Source organism: Fundulus heteroclitus, chromosome 5, assembly GCF_011125445.2.
Source record: "Fundulus heteroclitus isolate FHET01 chromosome 5, MU-UCD_Fhet_4.1, whole genome shotgun sequence".
Taxonomy (NCBI): Eukaryota; Metazoa; Chordata; class Actinopteri; order Cyprinodontiformes; family Fundulidae; genus Fundulus; species Fundulus heteroclitus.
The window spans coordinates 43,738,359-43,759,661 of NC_046365.1; the positions used below are offsets into that span (position 1 = coordinate 43,738,359).

The following is a 21,303-nucleotide window of genomic DNA, read 5'->3' on the forward strand; positions in this document are numbered from 1 at the left end:
ATGAGTAACAACCAGACTCAGAGGGAACATGGGGGGGGGGGGGGGGGGGGGGGGTCAGCGGCCTCCTAAAGATGAGCTTCGCTCATACACGGTGGATTACGGTAACAGAGCAGGCGGAAAAACAGAAATGAAGAGGAAGAGAAGCAGAAACCTCAGGAAATGTAGATTTATGACTAAACTATTACTTTCACAGACATAAACTATAACCAGAATAATTATTTCAGGGTTTTACTGCAGATTTGTGGAGAAATACCAAATCAGAGTTCGTCACTTTCAGGATTTCTCTCAGACTTTTAGGGTTCTCTCTCTGCTCCATTTTTCAAGTGATACCCTCACATTTGGATTTATTTTCTATTCACACACTTTTCAGCGCAGTTTTTAATGTAGATTATTAATGTAGATTATTAATGTAGATTATTAATGTAGATTACTGTTCTTCTCATACCTACAGCATGTTTTCTCTTCATCTGCATGAGGTGAGTCACATTGACGGATGCAGCCTGTGGCTCCACCTCCATGTAAAGCTCTCCATATTCACTGCTGATCTTTCTGTCTGCTGGGAGCATTTCCTTCACCTTCAACTTTGCTTTTCACCAAAGGAGCGACCAAAAGGACAGATGAGGGGAAACACATGTTCTGCATACAGCTCACCATCAGCGGCGCTACTTCCCCGTCTCCACAGAGAGCGCCTGGCTCACAGAGACATGTCTCTGTCACTGAGATATATTATACATTAGTTATATAATATATAGCTCAGTGACAGAAACATGTTTCTGTGATCTGCAACAACCACAGACGTCATATAGGTAGACGCCGCGTCGTCAGGTGAGAGGCGTGCAGACAGAGCGGCCATCTTGGGGCAGACCAAGCTGCACTCAGAGAGAATTCACGTCAGTTCAGGAAAATCTACTTTATGTTTTCAGACACTCTCTCACCAGATTTCCAGATAAATCAGCTGACTGAAAACGTCACCCCTTTAGGGGCTACATGGGACCAATTGATTAAAATAAATGATTGATAGTCTAACTTAATACATGATTTACATTTTGTACTGACAGCAACTTCCAGAGCTACTTCTCAGGATGCCCGATTTTTACTCCACTTATGGGTGCGCAAATAAAAGGACACTAGGAACCACATCCCGGGGAATTACTTTATATATATATATATATGTATTTGATTCTTAGATGCGTTAGGTTTTTTGTTGATTTTTTTCCCCCCAGATTGCGGTTTGTAATATATAATTTTTAAATGCTGTTATGAGCACCTCTGCTCTCACTTGTCTGTATATAGTTTTGCTCCTATGTAGATCAGTGCTGCTGTCTGTAGATCGGTGTCTGTGTATATAGCCTATACATACAGTATATATATATATATATATAGAGATATATATATATAGATATATATATATAGATAGATACATAGATATATATATATATATATATATATATATATATATATATATATATATATATATATATATATATATATATATACATATATATATATATATATATATATATATATATATATATATATATATATATATATTGGAAGAAAGAGAGATAGATTTATGTGTGTATAAATTGTGTGTATATTAGATTAATATATAACTGCAAAATATGTAAGTACATGTACATTTCTCATCCAGTTTGACTTCAATTTAAATAGTTTTAGTTCTGAATAAATATATGTAATCTGTCTGAAATGTCACGAGCATTGTGAACATATGATTAAAATGAGATCTGAGCTGCCTCCTATTCATTTTGACAGCAGATGTCTGATCTGTGGTCTGACCCAAGATGGCCGCCCTGTAGGCACGTCTATATAATGTCTATGATTATAATGTCTATGCTCCAGGCTTCCTGTGCCTCCAACATGTAGATCAGACGCTGAGGACCATCAGGACCATCAGGACCATCTGAGACCTTCAGCCTCTCACAAAGTCTCGTTTTTATCCTTTAATAAGTTCCTGAAGATAAAACCAAGCTGGAAGTCATCATGTCTGAGTGGGAATCTGTGTAATTCTCACCAAACTTCATAATAATGAGAATAAAGATGCCGTAAAATGATGGAATGTTTAAACTGTTTATACTTTATGAACGTGAAACTAGTAGTTTGTCACAAATAAACATTTTCTGAGGTTTTTCTTGCTCCTTTTCTCCGCCAGTTACCGTAATGCACCATATATGCGCGAAGCTAATCTTAAGAGCGCGCTGCCGTCCTGGAACCAGACGAACTGGACCGGTTCTGTGAGACCGTAGTCCTTCAGGTTCGTGTTCCGCAACTTTCAGAACTGGTTCTTCACACCTGGATCAGAAACCTGGGCGGGACGCTGCAGAACCAGACGTGCTGGACTTGGGCCAGACCCAGAAGCTGTTCGGTTCGGCTGGTTCTGGGCGGTAACTTCAGTGTGCGCAGATTGGGTCGGGCCCTCCTGCTGATCAGCGCCCAGGTTCTGCAGCTGGTTCTGGTTCTGGAGGCTGGCAGCAGGCAGAGACAGGCTCCTCCTCCGGGGGAGGAGGTCTCACTCTGACTCAGACTCGGAGTCCATCAGGAAAACTTTTCTGCGCTCTGCTCACAAGCGGCTCGGTTCGGTTCGGTTCTGTTCTGTCTTTCTGCGCCACCATGTCCGGCGTCGCGTCTACTCTGGCCAAGAAGCGGGCCCTGGCCGCGGGGTTCGGCACCAACTCCAACGCGGTTCCGTACCTGAACCAGAACTTCCAGGCCCTGCGCGCTCAGTGCCGCTCCTCCGGACAACTTTTCTGCGACCCCACCTTTCCGCCCGAACCAGAATCTCTGGGCTTCAAAGAACTGGGTCGGAACTCCTACAAGATCCGCGGAGTCAGTTGGAAGAGACCCACGGTAAGAACCGAACCGAACCGGGTGGATGGTGGTTTGGGGCGGTGGGTGTGGCCGGCCCCTCCCTGCAGAAAATCCTCTGATCTGCTTTGGGTTCGGGTCGGAACGGAATGAGGAAAACACGAACCCAGAGATCCGGACGGGTTTGTCTGCGTAACGGACCAGAACCAAACAGAGAGTTTGAGCAGAAAGTCAGACAGCAGCAGAACTTTAGGGAGAAGCTCAGAACCGGATCATGGGGGCGGAACCTTGTCAAGTGGGTCAGACAGGACAGAATGCGGTCCGATAGAACCGGGTCAGATCAGGCAGAACCGGGTCAGATCAGGCAGAACCGGGTCAGATCAGGCAGAACCGGGTCAGACAAAGACAGAACCTGGCCTGTGAGATGACCCATGCAGCAGTTCCAGGAGGTTCTGATCCAGCTGATCAGCATCTGAAAGCTAAAGGTCCGACCAGAACCAGAGAAGCCTTCAGCTGTATGGTTTTCTGTTCCAGAACCAGAACCAGAACATCTCAGGCGTGCTCCAGTATTTCAGGTGTTTAAAACTCAGTTTGGTCTGGAGGAACCTGCAGGAGTTCTGGTTCTGTTGCAAACAGAACCTTATAAGTGTCATCAGAATATCACGATATGGAACAGAACCGCCTGGCCCGGCCCGGCCCGGTCCGGCCCGGCTGCAGGCTCTCAGTGGCCCCACGGCTTTGGTGACATTTGTGGTTTAATTAAACTCTAAAGGTGAAGCTGGTCAGAACCTTTAACCGACCCGGTACCAGAACATCACAAGCCGGGCAGAGGCAGTGATGAGCGGTTCTGTTCGTTATCTGGGCTCTGTGCTGGTTCTGTTGTCAGTGATGAGGTCCAAACGTCTCACGCCGTTCTGTCCCCTCCAGGAACTCGTCTCAAACCCGGAGTTCATCTTGGGCGGCGCCACCAGAACCGACATCTGTCAGGGAGCGCTGGGTGAGTTTTACACGCTGTCCCTGAACGCACCACGGACACAGCTGCTGGGAACGGCCCAGTAGAACTGGGCCATGAAGGTTCTGATCCTTCCAGGTCTGGTCCTTCCAAGGTCCTTCCAGGTCTACAGGGTCCAGGGAACCACTGCTGGTTCTGCAGAATCCGGACCCACACCGGCTCCTCAGCATCTGCTACGTCACGGAGATCCTGCAGATGCTGAGGCGCCGGAGGCCCGTAGAACCGCAGGCCGCGCTCTCATTGGCTGACAGGGAGGAAGCGGAGTCAGAGAGAGCCAGCCAATGAGGAGGCTCGCTGCTGCACGCGGCTCTGAGTCATGAGCAGAGCTGCAGGTTGTGTAACAGAGTGGGAGGTCTGTTCCTACACGCTGCAGGCCAGGATTTACAGCAGAGTGAGACCTCCTCCACACCACCAAGCATGTTAATGAGGAGCAGCTCATTATGTGAGAGAAGCGGACCAGAACCAGAACCAGAACCAGAACCAGAGAATCTGATGGTTAGATGACTCTAATGTTTTCAGGCCCGGTTCTGCTGCTCTGTTGTTCTGTGGTTCTGCTGTTCTACGGTTCTGCTGTTCTGTGGTTCTGCTGTTCTACTGTTCTGCTGTTCTGTGGTTCTGCTGTTCTGCGGTTCTGCTGTTCTGCTGTTCTGCTGTTCTGTGGTTCTGCTGTTCTGTGGTTCTGTGGTTCTACGGTTCTGCTGTTCTGTGGTTCTGCTGTTCTACGGTTCTGCTGTTCTGTGGTTCTGCTGTTCTGTGGTTCTGCGGTTCTGCTGTTCTGTGGTTCTGCTGTTCTGTGGTTCTGCTGTTCTGCTGTTCTGTGGTTCTGCTGTTCTGTGGTTCTGCTGTTCTGTGGTTCTGTGGTTCTGCGGTTCTGCTGTTCTGCTGTTCTGCTGCTCTGCTGTTCTGTGGTTCTGCTGTTCTACGGTTCTGCTGTTCTGTGGTTCTGCTGTTCTGTGGTTCTGTGGTTCTGCTGTTCTGTGGTTCTGCTGTTCTGTGGTTCTGCTGTTCTACGGTTCTGCTGTTCTGTGGTTCTGTGGTTCTGCTGTTCTGTGGTTCTGCTGTTCTGTGGTTCTGCTGTTCTGCGGTTCTGCTGTTCTGCTGCTGTCTCTTTAAGGAGCTCCTGCTGCAGTAAATGGTCCGACTTGATGGATGTCGGGGTGAAAACGGGCCTCCTGCTCCATAAACCCGGCGGTTCCTGTCTCACGCTGATGTTATGGAGCGGTGCTGATGTGGGAACGTTCAGCCCATCAGGAGTTCTGGTTCCCAGATTTCTGTGATCAGGTCTTCCAGAACCTGGATGTTCAAGTTTTAGTGAAAAAAGTCCAACATGAAGTCTGTAGTTAATCAGCAGATCTGCTGCTGGTCCATTCTCACATGAAAGGCCGGTTCTGATGTACTGATCCAGAACAAAACCTCCTACCAAGGAGAAATCCCCCAAACCATGAAGGATTAGAACCAGCAGCTCACAGGTGTTCCTCAGAGCTGAACGTTCTGCTGCTTCAGTTTCTTCAGATGATTGTGATGAGCAGATAAACTGGGACTAAAAGCTGCTGCAGAGGCTCACAGCTAATCCCTGCTGCAGCTTTATTCCAGGTTCCTCCTGCAGAACTACATGAAAAAATGAAAAAACAACATTCCCAGATGAACAGGGAACCTGTCTGTCTGTCTGTGACGGTTCTGCTGCTTCAATTAGCTCTTTATGAAAAGCTTTGCTGCCCTGTGACACACTGGCAGCACCCCGCCTCTCTGACTTACACTTAGACAAACTTTATTGTACATTTTGTACAGAGTGCATACAAACCAAAATTTCTTTGCATAGAGTTTATGTCATGTTCAAACACTAAAACATTCGTTAACAACACTAGAAGGAGAGACAACAGTGAGGTTAGTTTTCATAAATCTTGCGAGGAGAGGAGCTGAGATGCTTAATTCAGATCTCCAACCTCGCTCTGAAGCATTCTGTCCCCTCCTCGCTTTTATGAGGGAAACCCTGGTGACATTTGTCAAGCTAAGGGGCAGAGATAAACAAAACACTCTGAGCTTAGGAACACAGAGATAATACTAAGCAGTCCACACAGTACATTTATATATAAGCACTCCAGATGGCTGAATACAGTTCATCACAGTTTCACACATATTTAGAAAAACACTTATTATCGTCACAACAGATTTCTCTGCTTTCTGCAACGATAAGAGAGAGAGAGTAAATCCATACACATACATAGTAAAATAAAATAGTAACCACTGGTTACTATTTTAACTAATGACACAATAAACTAATTTAACACAATAAACTAATGAACAATAAACTAAAGTAATGAGAGATTGGGCATATAGAATCTATCAGATGGCAATTGAAATAGGATAAAAACTGACAGCTGGTTCCTATCTCCACTGACAGCTGGAGATTGGAACCAGCAACCCTCACGACCCCACCAGGGATAAGCGAGACGGAAAATAGATGGATGGAAAAGGTTTGCTTCCAGCAGGGGGCAGCAGTGAGTTATGTTGTTACTGCTGACTTCCAGCAGGGGGCAGCAGTGAGTTATGTTGTTACTGCTGACTTCCAGCAGGGGGCAGCAGTGAGTTATGTTGTTACTACTGACTTCCAGTAGGGGGCAGCAGTGAGTTATGTTGTTACTGCTGACTTCCAGCAGGGGGCAGCAGTGAGTTATGTTGTTACTGCTGACTTCCAGCAGGTGGCAGCAGTGAGTTATGTTGTTACTGCTGACTTCCAGCAGGGGGCAGCAGTGAGTTATGTTGTTACTGCTGACTTCCAGCAGGTGGCAGCATTGAGTTATGTTGTTACTGCTGACTGCCAGCAGGGGGCAGCAGTGAGTTATGTTGTTACTGCTGACTGCCAGCAGGGGGCAGCAGTGAGTTATGTTGTTACTGCTGACTTCCAGCAGGGGGCAGCATTGAGTTATGTTGTTACTGCTGACCTCCAGTAGGGGGCAGCAGTGAGTTATGACTTCCTGGCTGCAGATGCTGTTTCTGGCGCTACATGAGTTCTTCTTCATGGTGGAAATGCGTCTAAAGCATCTGAACGTGTGATTGGGGGTCATTGACGTCATCTTTGCAGCACGCCACCATTAGTCAGCTGTATACATCTTATTCAAAATAGGCTCAGCAGACAAATATTCAGGCTGAAACAACGGTTTATCTCTGCATTTGACTTTGATCAAATTGTACGTCTGGGATTTTTATTGATATGCAATTAAAACATAAATAAAAATAAATTGAAGTTGTTAATTTTTCACAAGCAGGTTTTCTTAGCATTAACACTGATTCAGAAACACAAAATCTCTCCAATAAAGGGATTTTATCACTAGAACAATCTTGTAGGAATATGTTTCTGGAAAGCAATCAATGAACCAAAGGGAGAACTTTCTGAGTTCTGATAAGATAATTTTAGCTTTTCTTTCTGGCTGAGGAGTATGTTCTGGTTCTAAAACCTGGTCCCAGTGGTTCTGTATCGATGGCTAAATACGTGTACTGTCAGATTGTTGCTCCTTTAATTGGTCCAGTCATGTGAAATGTTATATTTTATCTAAATGACTTTAGATAAAAGATGAAGTAGTTGGCTCCACCTACAGGATAGGAGGGGCACTACCTGTCACATGCCCTGACGGCATGTATCTGGTTATTTATATACATGCTGCCATCTGGCAGAGCTTAACTGGGGACGGAGAATCAACCAGATGCCTCTGAATAGGTTGGAGCCATATTCTGCTTCCTGTTGGCCCCAGCATCGGGTCACTGTATACTTCCTGTCTTTCAGGTGACTGCTGGCTGTTAGCCGCCATCGCCTCTCTGACCATGAATGAGTACGTGATGGCTCGCGTCGTTCCCACAGACCAGGGATTTGGAGATGACTACGCAGGAATCTTCCACTTCCAGGTATGTGCTGATCCAGCGGTCCAGCTGCCACCCTCACCTGTGTCTCTGATGGTCCGTCTCACCTGTGTCTCTGATGGTCCGTCTCACCTGTGTCTCTGACGGTCCGTCTCACCTGCGTCTCTGATGGTCCGTCTGTCTGCAGTTCTGGCAGTTTGGGGAGTGGGTGGACGTGGTGATCGACGACCGGCTGCCGGTGAAAGACGGAGAGCTGATGTTCGTCCACTCAGCAGAAGGCCGGGAGTTCTGGAGCGCCCTGCTGGAGAAGGCCTACGCCAAGTAAGACATCCTGAGCTAGGACCAGAGACCTGGTGTTAGCGGTCTGATCCCTGAGACCCTGAGTCACCCGCCTTTCCTCCTCACCGCCCGGCTGCTGAACAGCTGCAGTTCTCAGACTAGCTGAGCTGGAGTCAGCGTCTGCTTGATGGTTTGAGTTTTCCAGGAGCTTCAGGCTAGTGGGGAAGCTGTGAAGAAGTACTGATCTGAAGAGTATAACACTGCATCACCTGCATAGAGAGACACACAGGACAATAAGAAAAGTATATTTAGCTCCAGGAAGCCTAAGTTTATAACAGTTGTCATGGTGACAATGATGGAGTGTTTGGATGTGATCTGTGATACCTTCTCAGCTGCTAGGATCCCTCAATAAGAGCTTTAAGGTTCCCCTACATCACGCTGTAACCTCTGCATGCAGGGTGAACGGCTGCTATGAAGCGCTGTCTGGTGGTTCCACCACTGAGGGCTTTGAGGATTTTACCGGAGGCATCGCAGAGAACTACGACCTCAGCCGGCCACCGCCCAACCTGTTCCAGATCATCAAGAAGGCGCTGGAGGCCGGAGCGCTGCTGGGCTGCTCCATTGATGTGAGTTGATGCTTTACACCGCGAGCTGCTTCAGGTGTTCGCTGATGTTCTGCAAGGTTAACGTCCTGCAGCAGAACCGCTGGGAGAACATCTAGAAGCTGTAGGTGATGGTTTGCTTGGTGTTGCTGCAGATCACCAGTGCTGCAGACTCGGAGGCTGTGACTCGTCAGAAGCTGGTCAAAGGCCACGCCTACTCGCTGACGGGCGCCGTGGAGGTACCGGGTTAGAACCTAGGATTGAGGTTCTGTCCAACCCAAGCAGGAGAAAACATGGTTCTGTGTTCTGGTTGCAGGTGACGTACCGCGGGCGTCAGGAGAAGCTTGTGAGAATGAGGAACCCTTGGGGTCAGGTGGAGTGGACCGGGGCTTGGAGCGATGGGTAAGCAAACAGAACCCGTCGGTCAGGTTCTGAGTTCTGCAGCAGGAACACTCTGAACCCGGCGGCTGTCACGTTAAGAGGTCCTTCCAGTGAGCTTCTCCACATTAAGACAGAACCAGGAGTGTGAACCTACCTGCTGCTTAGTGTCCACGTCTCTTCACGCAGGTCGTCTGAGTGGAGCAGCGTCCAGGGCGAGTGTCCTCACGCCAACGCAGAGGACGGAGAGTTCTGGTAGGATGGGCAGAACCTCACAGGAACGTACGTGGACTGATCTGAGGACAGCGTGAGAGCGTCTCTGTTTCTGTCCCTGCAGGATGTCCTTCACCGACTTCCTGCGGCACTACTCCCGCATAGAGGTGTGCACCCTGACCCCCGACACCATCGGAGACGACTCGGTCAAACACTGGAGCGTCAGCAAGTTCGACGGCACCTGGAGGCGAGGCTCCACGGCCGGAGGCTGCAGGAACCACCCCTGTTAGTAGCTAAACACGCCGCGTTAGACCTGACCGTGTTCCCAGAGAACCCGGTTCTGTACCTCAGACAAAGGTGTCTGCAGATGAAATGCTTAGAACAGCTTAGAGTTTCCTGCCTGAAGCACAGAGCTGCAGCTGATCTGCTCCTGGAGATGCTCTCTGAGCGGCTTCAGCAAATAACAGGGCTGCTGGTCCACCCATGACGGAACCAGGTGGTTCCGCTGAGTGGCAGAACCTCCCGGCCCTTCAGGCCATTGTAACAAGACGCTGTTGTTCCTTTGCAGACACGTTCTGGACAAACCCTCAGTTTGTGATCAAGCTGGATGAGGAAGATGATGACCCTGATGACGGTGAGGTGGGCTGCAGCTTCGTGGTCGGTCTGATCCAAAAGAACCGCAGGAAGCTGCGTAAACAGGGCGAGGACATGCACACCATCGGCTTCGCCATCTACGAGGTCTGCGACATTCACTTTGACTTCAGCGTCAGATCCTACCATAAATCCAACATTTAAACCCTGGTTGTTCTGTTTTCCTTCAGGTTCCACAGCAGGTGAGTCCACCACGACGCCTCACCTCCGTCTGCCATCCAGCAGCTAGAAACACGTAAAGCTGCTTCCTGCAGTCATGCAGGAACTATAAAAATGCAACCAGGAGTACATTCTGTTCCCTTCATCAGTGAACTGTAGACCATGTTGGATCGGACTCTGATCTGGTTCAGATTTTAGCTGCAAAGGAAATCTAAATCCTTCAGAGTTCTTGGGTTAACGTCCTCAGGAGGTCCATAAGAAAGAACATGTGGGGAGACGGACTGGCCTGATACCGGGTTCCTCTGGCAGTCTGTGTTGTTTACAGTTCCTGGAAAGAAAAACAGAATTGTTGATGACTCAACCCGCCCTAATTGCTAACGGCTGGTGGGTGGAGCCTAATCCGGCCACAAGAAGAGCAACACCCTGTCTGGCCTGATTCCACAGGAAGTTATAAATATGTTGAGCAACCAGTATTTCCTGGTTTTAGAGTTTAATTTTATTAAAGTAACGTTCTGCCTCCAGAACAGAGCAGCTTGGTTTCAGTTCCACACATTCATCTCCTCCCTGAGTCTGACTTTAAGAAGACGCGTAATCTGCTCTGATTGGTCTGCTGCAATGGCGTAGTGAGGCTCCGCCCACATCACGCCGCCAGCTCTGCTGTTAGTAAATGTCAGGAAGGCCTTTGGTTAGAAGGAGATCATCAGATTCCTCTGGAGGTTCAGTGGGGATCAGAACATGATAAATATTCCTGCCTTAACTCATAACATCTCAACCCCCGCCCTCCTCCAACCGTACAGGTAACGATTCCTCTGATTGGCTGTCTCTCTACAGTTCCACGGCCAGAGGGAGGTCCACCTGGACAAAAACTTCTTCCTGACCCATGCTCAGACCGCAAGGTCTGAAACCTTCGTCAACCTGCGGGAGGTGAGCACCCGCTTCAAGTTGCCACCTGGAGAGTACCTGGTCGTCCCCTCCACCTTCGAGCCACACCTGGACGGGGATTTCTGCATCCGAGTGTTCTCCGAGAAGCAGACAGAGACCGTGTAAGAGCTGAAAGCTGCTGGTTCTGTTGGGTTTGTAGGGCAGAGGGACCAGACGCTGCTCTGAAGTTTCTCAGATTTCTTTCAGAGCAGAGTTTTGGTTCTGTGCAAGCGGGTCTGGGTCCAGAGAACTAAACTGAAATGACAACAACCAGCTGATTGCAAACGTTTGTTCTGTTTCAGGCCCTGTGACGACCCGGTCAGCGCAGACCTCAGTGACGTGAGTGATGCCGCTTCTGTTAGCATGTTACGGCTGCTTGTTAGTAGGCTACGGCTGCTAGTTAGCATGTTATGGCGGCTGGTTAGCAGGCTACGGCTGCTAGTTAGCATGTTACGGCTGCTAGTTAGCAGACTACGGCTGCTGGTTAGCAGGTTACGGCTGCTGGTTAGCATGTTAAGGCTGCTAGTTAGCAGACTACGGCTGCTGGTTAGCATGTTACGGCTGCGCAGTTAGCAGACTACGGCTGCTGGTTAGCAGGCTATGGCTGCTAGTTAGCAGACTACGGCTGCTGGTTAGCATGTTACGGCGGCTGGTTAGCAGACTACGGCTGCTGGTTAGCATGTTACGGCTGCTAGTTAGCATGTTACAGCTGCTGGTTAGCAGGCTACGGCGGCTAGTTAGCATGTTACAGCTGCTGGTTAGCATGTTACGGCTGCTAGTTAGCAGACTACGACTGCTGGTTAGTAGGTTACGGCTGCTGGTTAGCATGTTAAGGCTGCTAGTTAGCAGACTACGGCTGCTGGTTAGCATGTTACGGCTGCTGGTTAGCATGTTACGGCGGCTGGTTAGCAGACTACGGCTGCTGGTTAGCATGTTACGGCTGCTAGTTAGCAGACTACGGCTGCTGGTTAGTAGGTTACGGCTGCTGGTTAGCATGTTAAGGCTGCTAGTTAGCAGACTACGGCTGCTGGTTAGCATGTTACGGCTGCGCAGTTAGCAGACTACGGCTGCTGGTTAGCAGGCTATGGCTGCTAGTTAGCAGACTTCGGCTGCTATTTAGCCGGTTATGGCTGCTAGTTAGCCGGTTTTAGCTTCTAGTTAGCCGGTTTTAGCTGCTAGTTAGCCGGTTTTAGCTGCTAGTTAACAGGTTAAAGCTGCTAGTTAGCAGGTGTTGGATATGTTCTATCTATTCTTTTTGTGCCTGGAAGTTGTGGTTCCTGGGTTGCAGTTGATAGTACAAGAAATCTTTCTGATTTAGGAACTGTGGCTAGAAAAGCTTGATGTTGCCAATCAGGAAAAATATGCATATATAATAGTTTTTAGCAAATGTGATTTTTATTACATATCAAATCAAAATGCAGTACTTCAATTTGTTCCAGGTCAGCTTTGGGCATGAGTCTTGATCTAAATGGGTCTTTTATCTGGTTTAAATAAGGTTTTAATAAAATAAAAGTTGGAAAGTTGAAAAAAGAAATTGATGATAGCATGTGTTGCTAGGATCACCGTAATTAGCAGAAATGTGCTTTTCTCGGATTTGATATCATTCCCAGATCCGAGCACAGACTTCCCAGACAAATCAGAGGCGTCAGTGTTGATTTGTCTTTTTCTGGTGCTTGTGTCCAGGAGACGGTGTCTGATGAAGACGTGGATTCAGGATTCAGGAACCTGTTCTCTAAACTTGCTGGAGCGGTAAGTTTCACAGTGACTCATAACAACCCAGCAGCTGTCCCACAATGCACTGTGTTCATGTTCAATAAATCAAATCAAATCAGAAGAAGGTGCTCATTCTAATACAGCAATTCAAAGTCTGCTTGTCCTGCTGTTGATGCTGTGGTTCTGATGGCGGTTCCTGGTGAGGGGATGAGGTCCAGAGTCCTTGGAGGAGCCTCCGGTCCCTGCTGACAAACTGAGAACAGATGTATTTAGATTTCCTCTGCTGTAGTTTCACCTGAAGCTCACTTGTCTCACCATGGTCATGGACAGCTGCGTGAAGGGCGATGGGACATTTGCTAACTTCTGGTTGTCTGCTTTCTGTTTCAGGACATGGAGATTTCTGCGACTGAGCTGAGGACCATCATGAACAAGATAGTTGCCAAACGTGAGCTGAACCTTTGACACGGTGAACAGGTTCAACAGGAGCGGCTGCGATGATGACTTCCTGTTTTGTTGTTGTTTCAACAGGAACTGACATCAAAACAGACGGATTCAGCCTGGAGACCTGCAGGGTCATGGTCAACCTGATGGATGTATCTTTTATCAGACGTTTAATTAACATTTAATTATAAATCAGAGGGACAGCTGACTGGTCAGTGGTCCTACCTGCTCCGACACCTTTCAGTGATCTTTAACCTGCAGCAGGACAGCGGGAACGGGAAGCTGGGCCTCGGAGAGTTTGCCACGTTGTGGAAGAAGGTGCAAAGATATCTGGTGAGCCGTGACCTCTGACCTGGGCAGCCGGGGGTTTTCCTGATTTTGGTATCCTGGAAATGTCTCAGTGTGTGTTTTCTGTTCCTGCAGGCGATCTACAAGCAGAACGACACGGATAACTCTGGATCCATGAGCACTCCAGAGATGAGGGTGGCCTTTAAAGATGCAGGTGGGTCTGTGTATGCGGTCTTTATTTAGCCGCGTAGTGTGCTGAAGCTTCCTGTCGGCTGCGTGCGTGCTGCGTGCTGCAGCAGCAGGTCAGGATGCTGCAGCAGCGCTCTTTAAACGTCTCTGTGTGATGTGGTTTGGCACTGAAGCCTCTGGCTGATTGTTCTGCCACAGACCTGCACGTCTGCTCTGGTTCCTCTGCTTTCTGTGGGGAAGCACTTTCTCTCCCTGTGCATTATGGGACAGCACCGCTGATAATCCCGTTTTTACGGTCTGACCTCAGATTACCTACAGATTACAGAGAACTGCCATTAGAGGTGGGCCTAGAAACATCAAAACTCAAACGGCTCTTTTACCGTCCCATAATTCAACACGGTAGACACTGAACTCGTTATTCCATCCATGGAACAAAAGGAAAACATGGTTTCTGTCCGTCCTGTAACTGTCAGGTTGACGGTTTGAACCCCTACCACGACCGTCTCAGGCGTTTTCCTTGGACGCTGCCTGCTGCTGGTGGTCAGAGGGCCCGGTGGCGCCGATTGTCTGAATGCAGGGTGAAGCACTTTGTGGTCCTCAGGTACAAAGCATTTAGCATTTAGGTATCAAACGAGGAAGTTTATTATTCAGATTGGTTAAGAGGTTTTCTGTGAAATGAACCCAGCTGACTGCATCAGTACTTTCTATGGTAGATGGTAATAGAGGATGATCTGCCTCCCCTGATGATGTCACAGCTAACAGAACACCAGACCAGGTGTACCTTCTATGAAGAGAAAAATGACAGAGAACAAAAAGTTAAAAGCTGAAATAACAACAAACAATGCAGATTGGAGAGCAGTAGGAGAACTCAGCAGAGAGAGAGAAATAGACCCTGATGTCCTCCAGCAGCCTAAGCCTATAGCAGCATAACTATAGAGGTAGCTCAGGGTATGAGCCACTCTAACTAGAAGCTTTGTCACAAAGGAAAGTTTTAAGATTAGTCTTAAAAGTAGACGGGGTGTCTGCCTCACGGACCAAAACTGGGAGTTGGTTCCACAGGAGAGGAGCCTGATAGCTAAAGGATCTGCCTCCCATTCTACTTTTAGAGACTCTAGGAACCACCAGCAGACCTGCAGTCTGAGAGCGAAGTGCTCTGTTAGGAACATACGGGGTAATCAGAGCTCTGATATATGATGGAGCTTGATTATTAAGGGCTTTATACGTTAGAAGGAGAATTTTAAATTCTATTCTTGATTTAACAGGAAGCCAATGAAGGGAAGCTAAAATTGGAGAAATATGATCCCTCTTGTTGATTTTCATCAGAACTCTTTCTCATTCGATCCTAAAGTTGTCAGCTGAGTGTTGTCTTCTGAAGTTTGGGAATCCCTCTAAATTCTCCCTGGAAAAACACCAGCGCCGTGGCGTGGGCGGGCCGACTCCCACTGACATTCCTGGGATTAAATGGCGGCACACACCCCTCTGTGGTCTGCATGAGTCATTAAACGGGAATTCCTGCCTGCAGAACATCAACAGATGAGTTCAGATCCTTGTTGCTGAACCTCGGAGCAGTCCAGAGGCTGCAACTTCGGTTCCTGGTCTTACTGTGCGGCAGAGGGTCAGTGAGCAAGGCACCAAACCTGTTGGCAACGATGACGTCATCAGTGACATCATCAATGTGTTGTCAGTGATCTTCTAGCTAAAGGCCCTGCAGCACCGTCTTGTTCTCAGATCCAGGAAGCCTCTGAGCCTGCAGCAGCCGGTTCTGTCACGCCTCGTTCCGTCTCACTCAGATCAGTCCCACAGACGCAGGTTTGATATTTATCTAGCCAAAAACACAGAAGCTGGTCACAAATGAAAGCAGATAATCATCACATAAACTGCTGTTTCCCAGCAAAAGCTGTCCAGACCTTTAAAGATGTTCAGAGTTATCTAGATTTACTGGATGAGAAGATTTCTGCTTCCTTAGAAACTCAGAAAGAAACTTTTTCCAAATCTGCTGAACATGATTAAATGTAAGCCTGCATCATCTGCAGGACGGAGACAGACTGTTCCTCCAGCTGATTCTGGACTGCTGGGTTTATTTAAATCTTTCCAAAGATTGTTGGTACATAGAGATGATTGCCTTTGAGTTAAATCCGTCCCTGAATGCTGCTTGGGTTTATCTTTAGTTTTAAAGCAAGTCCCTGTGTCAGAACCTTCATCTGACGTGTTTACAGCAGAACTTCTCATATCTGACATCTTGATGCGTTCTACTAAATAAACCCTTCAGACTGGGGGGGGGGGGGGGGGTCTGAGCGAAGGACAGACACCGGGTTCCTCACTCGGACTAGCCGGGCAGGATGGTCCACTCTGCCCGGTTCTGCTGGAGTGTGTCCAGAGTCTCAGCTTTCAGCATGGGAACATGGCAGATGATATTCTCCTTAGTCAGTTCAGTGTGATGCCTTTAGGAGAACTTCTTCTTCTGTGGTGTTTCTGTACCTAACCTGTTTTTCTTCTTCTCTGCTGCCGCTCAGTGAGCTGATGGAGACGGTACGTCGCTTCCTCCCATCTCTGTCTTCTTTTTTTTCAAACTTTATTTTCTGTTGTGGAACGTCTCTCATGCTGTTCACATCTGGGTGAAGATCCAGTCTCAGTTGGACTCGGGTTGGTTCTGTGTTTCTGTAAAGCTAACAGCTATCCCTGGTATTTTACCATCTGATGTGTGTAGAACACAGAATCTGTACAAATAAAGACTCGCTGTTTAACGACCCTGAACCCAGTTTATATATCTTCAATTTTGACTCATTCATAGCTGTTTTCAGCGGATTAATGTCAGTTTAGGACCATTGATCTCTGATTTACTGCCCCAAACCCTTCAGAACCAACAGCTTTGGGTTCCTCTGCTGAGAGATCATTCTGTAATGTGAGCATGTAGTTCTAAAGGCCAGAACGTTGCTTCACAGACATTATGTGATAAAACAGATAAAACCAGATTAATCCAGGGGGACTTTTACTAAAGCAGACGTGGTTCTGTGAACTCCCTGCAGGTCCATTTGGTCCTGATTGGAGGTCAGTCTCCCAAAGGAAGGTTGATCATTTACAGACACACAAACACATTTAAATTTGCTGATATGCTGATGTTGTTATGAGAGATCTGGACCCTTAAAAGCTCTGAGCTTTACTTTGAAAGTTCAGTTAAAACTTTTCCTGTTTGCGCTTCAGATATTTCAGGACTGTAAAAACTGAATTCTGCAGAATGATTCAGGTTCTGGAGCTGGGTAATCAGAGATGACCCGTTTGAGCCCGTTCAGGGACTTCTGGGGTGACTGTTGGGTTAAAACCAGGAGGAAGAAGCCGCTGAGTGATGGAAGAAACGGAAAATCCTGAGTTTGCGGTTGCCATGGTGATTCCCTCCTTTTTCAGAAATGTTTGGAGCCCGCAGCATCAATCTTTTCATTAGCCAGGCTGATGGGTTTTAAACCTGGAACGGACATAATGCTGGACCGGGTCGGGTCCTGTCAGTCCAGGCTGAGAGCTGCCAAAGTCCTGGAGCAGTGAGACCCATTAGCCCTCCGTAACTCTAAAGCTAACCCTGTTAGCATCAGCTTCAGCAGCAGTTCCAGTTTAATCACACATCTTCATGTTAAACTTCATACATCATTTCGCTATAAAACGGTATCGTTTTATCCATGTAACTGTTGTTTCATTTGGTAAATGATTGTTTTCTCATGTTAGCATGCTCCCAGATCCGTTAGCTAGCTGTTTCTCTGCTCCTCCTGCAGGCTTCACCCTCAACAACACCATCTACCAGCTGCTGGTGGCGCGGTACTCCGACCCAGACATGACCATCGACTTCGACAACTTTGTGGGCTGTCTGATGAGGCTGGAGATGATGTTCAGTAAGTCATGCTAACGCAGTCAGAACACCGCTAACCAGAACACCGCTAACCGGAACACAGCTAACCGGAACACCGCTAACCGGAACACCGCTAACTGGAACACCGCTAACCGGAACACAGCTAACCGGAACACGCTAACCATAACACCACTAACCGGAATACCGCTAACCGGAACACAGCTAACCGGAACACAGCTAACCGGAACACCGCTAACCGGAACACCGCTAACCGGAACACCGCTAACCGGAACACGCTAACCGGAACACCGCTAACCATAACACCGCTAACCAGAACACCGCTAACCAGAACACCGCTAACCGGAACACGGCTAACCGGAACACTGCTAACCGGAACACGCTAACCAGAACACCGCTAACCAGAACACCGCTAACCGGAACACGCTGACCGGAACACGGCTAACCAGAACACCCCTAACCAGAACACCGCTAACCAGAACACCGCTAACCGGAACACGCTAACCGGAACACTGCTAACCGGAACACGCTAACCAGAACACCGCTAACCAGAACACCCCTAACCAGAACACCGCTAACCGGAACACCGCTAACCGGAACACCGCTAACCGGAACACCGCTAACCGGAACACCGCTAACAGGAACACCGCTAACAGGAACACCGCTAACAGGAACACCGCTAACTGGAACACCGCTAACAGGAACACCGCTAACCGGAACACGCTAACCGGAACACCGCTAACCGGAACACCGCTAACCGGAACACGCTAACCGGAACACTGCTAACCGGAACACCAGCACCATTTCCTGACATTACCAACATTACCTTTCTATCCCATCCAATGTGGTTAAAAATACATTTTATTTCACTTCTAAAGTCTTCCATATCAGCTGTGTAGAACCAGGTAAATGCTCATGGATCAGAACCAGAACCATTGACACGCATTCCTTCTTCCTCCTCAGGGATCTTCAAGAAACTGGACGCCCACGAGAGCGGCTCCATCGAGCTCGACTTTAACCAGGTGAGACAGGAACCTGTTCAGCAGCTCCTTAAAGCTGCAGTTCAGAGAAAACCGTGGACCTGAAAATGAGACCCAGCACACCTGCCAGGTGTGCCCTCAGCTGTCGGCACACAGCGACAGTTTTAACAAATACATGTTTACAAAGGTTACCGACTGCAGTGAACACATCTTTATTGTCCACCAGAGTGGGACATTAGCTTTGGATCAAATTAAAAGACAAAAGATTTAACAAAGGACCAAAACCAAGGCTAAAAATCCATCCGGATCAGAATAAATTTATCTAACGGCTCATTTTGCTTCTGAGGAAACCAACAGCATTTGGGATAAAGGAGGTTCTGTTGCTTCTTTCTTATGAAGCCTAAACTGTCAGGAAAGCTGAAAGCTTTCATCATCTTCCTGGAAAGGTGGCTTAGATTTTCCCATTAAAAGTATTTTTTTTTATTATTGAACAATTTATCAGCAGCTTAATACAAATAAATGTTAGTAACGGTTTAATCCTGGCTCTCTGTTTCTCAGCAGCGTTTGAGCTCAGAAGCTGATTCTGTTTCTCTGTTTCTCTTGCAGTGGTTAAACTTCGCCATGATCTGAACCAGAACCGTTCTGCATCTCCATATTGTACAACTGACAGCTCTTTGTCTTTTTCACCTGCATGTTCTCTATACTCCCACCTGACTGTCACATAAAGCCAATAAATGTACCGACAACACCTCTGGTCTCTGTGTTCTCGTGTTCAGCAGTCCTGTAAATCGGTCCGTTTGGGACGACTCCAGACGGAACCCGTTAGTGAAGCCTTGATCTGGTGAACAGACGCCGTCCTGCGGCTCGTTAGGGAAAGCTGCAGGCTGGTGCACAACATCTGCAGACACCAGAACATCTGTCTCCGTTAGGGGAGGCTGTAAAAAGTCAAACAACACGCTGAATCCCCGGTCACTCCAGAAAAAGGTCCTGTCGGCCTTTTATCGCCTCCCATCCAGCGTCATGTTGCTGATGGTGAGCAGACCTGACCCCCCGGTGCAGAAGACCAGATGTCATAAAGAAATGAACCTAAAACTCTGATTTAATTAACTAGAAGCAATCAATCAGACGGTAAATTACAATGAGCTGGATGATTTCCCTCTGCCTGTCTTTCTGCTAGAGGGCCTGTAGGTCAGAAGGTTCCCCCCCCCCCGTCTGGTTTCCTTGGCGTAGGGAGGAGTTGACTCCCTGTCAGGTTGCCAGGCCTCGTTACGTAGCTCACAGCGTCGCAGGAGAGCCTGGAGGAGCAGCAGGTCAGAGAGACGACAGAGAAACGCTGCAGTACGACCACGAATCTGCAGTCAGGACAGAGCAGAAGGATGCGTGCTCACAGCCAGCGGGAGGACGTCCCCGGTTCCCAGGGACAGTCCTCGCTGTGGACAGTCCTCGATGAGGACCACCTGTCCCCGGGTAAAGCTCACCCTGCATGTCCTCACATGTATCAGTTTTCTGATGATCTCTGGTGGCATCAAGAGAAGATGAACGATGAACGGACAGGAGACGACCACAAAGAAGGAAGAAGAAGAATCTTGGTGATTTTTAGCTCCATAAACTGATCCAGAAGAAATTATTGAACCGAACAGAAAACCTGGAGAGTTTGGACCAGAATCCAACACAGGTCCGTTAAATTTGGTTATTCTAGTTCTGAATTTAGCAGAAACAGGACACATGTGAACAAAGAGCAAAATCCAGATGTCTAAGCCCATGCTCACTCACACCAGCAGCACCAGAAGGTCTGGTGGCAGGTTCCTCCTCAGGTTCCTTCTCAGGTTCCTCCTCAGGTTCCTCCTCAGGTTCCTCCTCATGTTCCTTCTCAGGTTCCTCCTCAGGTTCCTCCTCAGGTTCTTCCTCAGGTTCCTCCTCAGGTTCCTCAGGTTCCTCCTCAGGTTCCTTCTCAGGTTCCTCCTTAGGTTCCTCCTCAGGTTCCTCCTCATGTTCCTTCTTAGGTTCCTCCTTAGGTTCCTCCTTAGGTTCCTCATCAGGTTCCTCCTTAGGTTCCTCCTCAGGTTCCTTCTCAGGTTCTTCCTCAGGTTCCTCCTCAGGTTCCTTCTCAGGTTCCTCCTCAGGTTCTTCCTCAGGTTCCTCCTCAGGTTCTGCCCTCTACCCGCCCTGATTAGACCAGACATGGTCAGAGCGCCTCAGGCATCGTAATGTGGGTTAAGATGAATCAGCTGATCTTTGTTATTTTATGGTTTATAATGACAAAGAAAGTGGAAAAACTTCCCAGAAAGGAGTTTATTAAATGTGTAAATCAGAGGTTAGAGCTGAACGTGAACCTGCTGCTGGTGCCAGATGAGGAGGAGGAGGGTCCCTGATGAAGAGGCCTTTTAGGAAGCTGACGGTGCGCTCCACAGCCGGGCCTGGATGGGTCTGAGCGGTACTGTCCTGAACTTTTACCAGAACCTCCTTATTCATCCCGGTTAGATTCAGAACAGAAATCCTTCTGGACCCATTCCAGACTGTCCAGAACCGCTTTCCTCCTGCCTCTCTGGTCTCCTTCACATTTCTCCTCCATCAGAACCAGAACCAGAACCTTCTCCCTCTCTGCTCCCAGACTCTGGACCTCTCCCTGCAGACACCAGAACCACGTCTGGTCCAGAGTGAATCCTGTTGTTTTTATCTGGCTTTGTTTGCTCAGTGTCCTTGAGTGCTCTGAACGGTGCTTTTAAATCAAATGTATAATTTATTATTATTAAAGCAGCATCTCAGTCATTATGGGTCAGGAAACATCTGGGCCCTGAAACCGCCTCCCCATCTCCAAACTCCTCCAGCAGCGCTGCATCCAGCGTGCAGCGTTAAACCAGGAGTTTCATGTTTCCAGCAATTAAAGCAACTAACTTTAATTTTAATTATTATTAAAATTTAATTATTATTATTATGAAATTATTA

General features: G+C 48.0%; 1 protein-coding gene across 1 annotated transcript; it reads left to right on the top strand.

Moving 5' to 3' along the window:
- Window positions 1–2,341: 2,341 nt before the first annotated feature.
- Window positions 2,342–19,107, top strand: LOC105920176 (calpain-2 catalytic subunit). Its single transcript, XM_012855691.3, has 21 exons — window positions 2,342–2,865; window positions 3,751–3,820; window positions 7,617–7,735; window positions 7,878–8,011; window positions 8,427–8,595; window positions 8,727–8,810; window positions 8,888–8,973; window positions 9,139–9,204; window positions 9,287–9,447; window positions 9,731–9,900; window positions 9,984–9,995; window positions 10,804–11,015; window positions 11,196–11,232; window positions 12,577–12,642; window positions 12,994–13,051; window positions 13,135–13,199; window positions 13,312–13,380; window positions 13,471–13,549; window positions 17,286–17,402; window positions 18,341–18,399; window positions 18,964–19,107. Exons 1-21 carry the CDS (start codon window positions 2,629–2,631, stop codon window positions 18,985–18,987), a joined length of 2,094 nt encoding a protein of 697 aa, XP_012711145.1. The 5' UTR covers window positions 2,342–2,628; the 3' UTR covers window positions 18,988–19,107.
- Window positions 19,108–21,303: the final 2,196 nt, after the last annotated feature.

Coding starts and splice junctions, on each gene's coding strand:
- LOC105920176 (XM_012855691.3), top strand. CDS start 2,629: ATGTCCGGCGTCGCGTCTACTCTGGCCAAGAAGCGGGCCCTGGCCGCG. Junction 9,205..9,286: donor GCAGAGGACGGAGAGTTCTG/GTAGGATGGGCA, acceptor CTGTCCCTGCAG/GATGTCCTTCACCGACTTCC. Junction 13,052..13,134: donor GAACAAGATAGTTGCCAAAC/GTGAGCTGAACC, acceptor TTGTTTCAACAG/GAACTGACATCAAAACAGAC.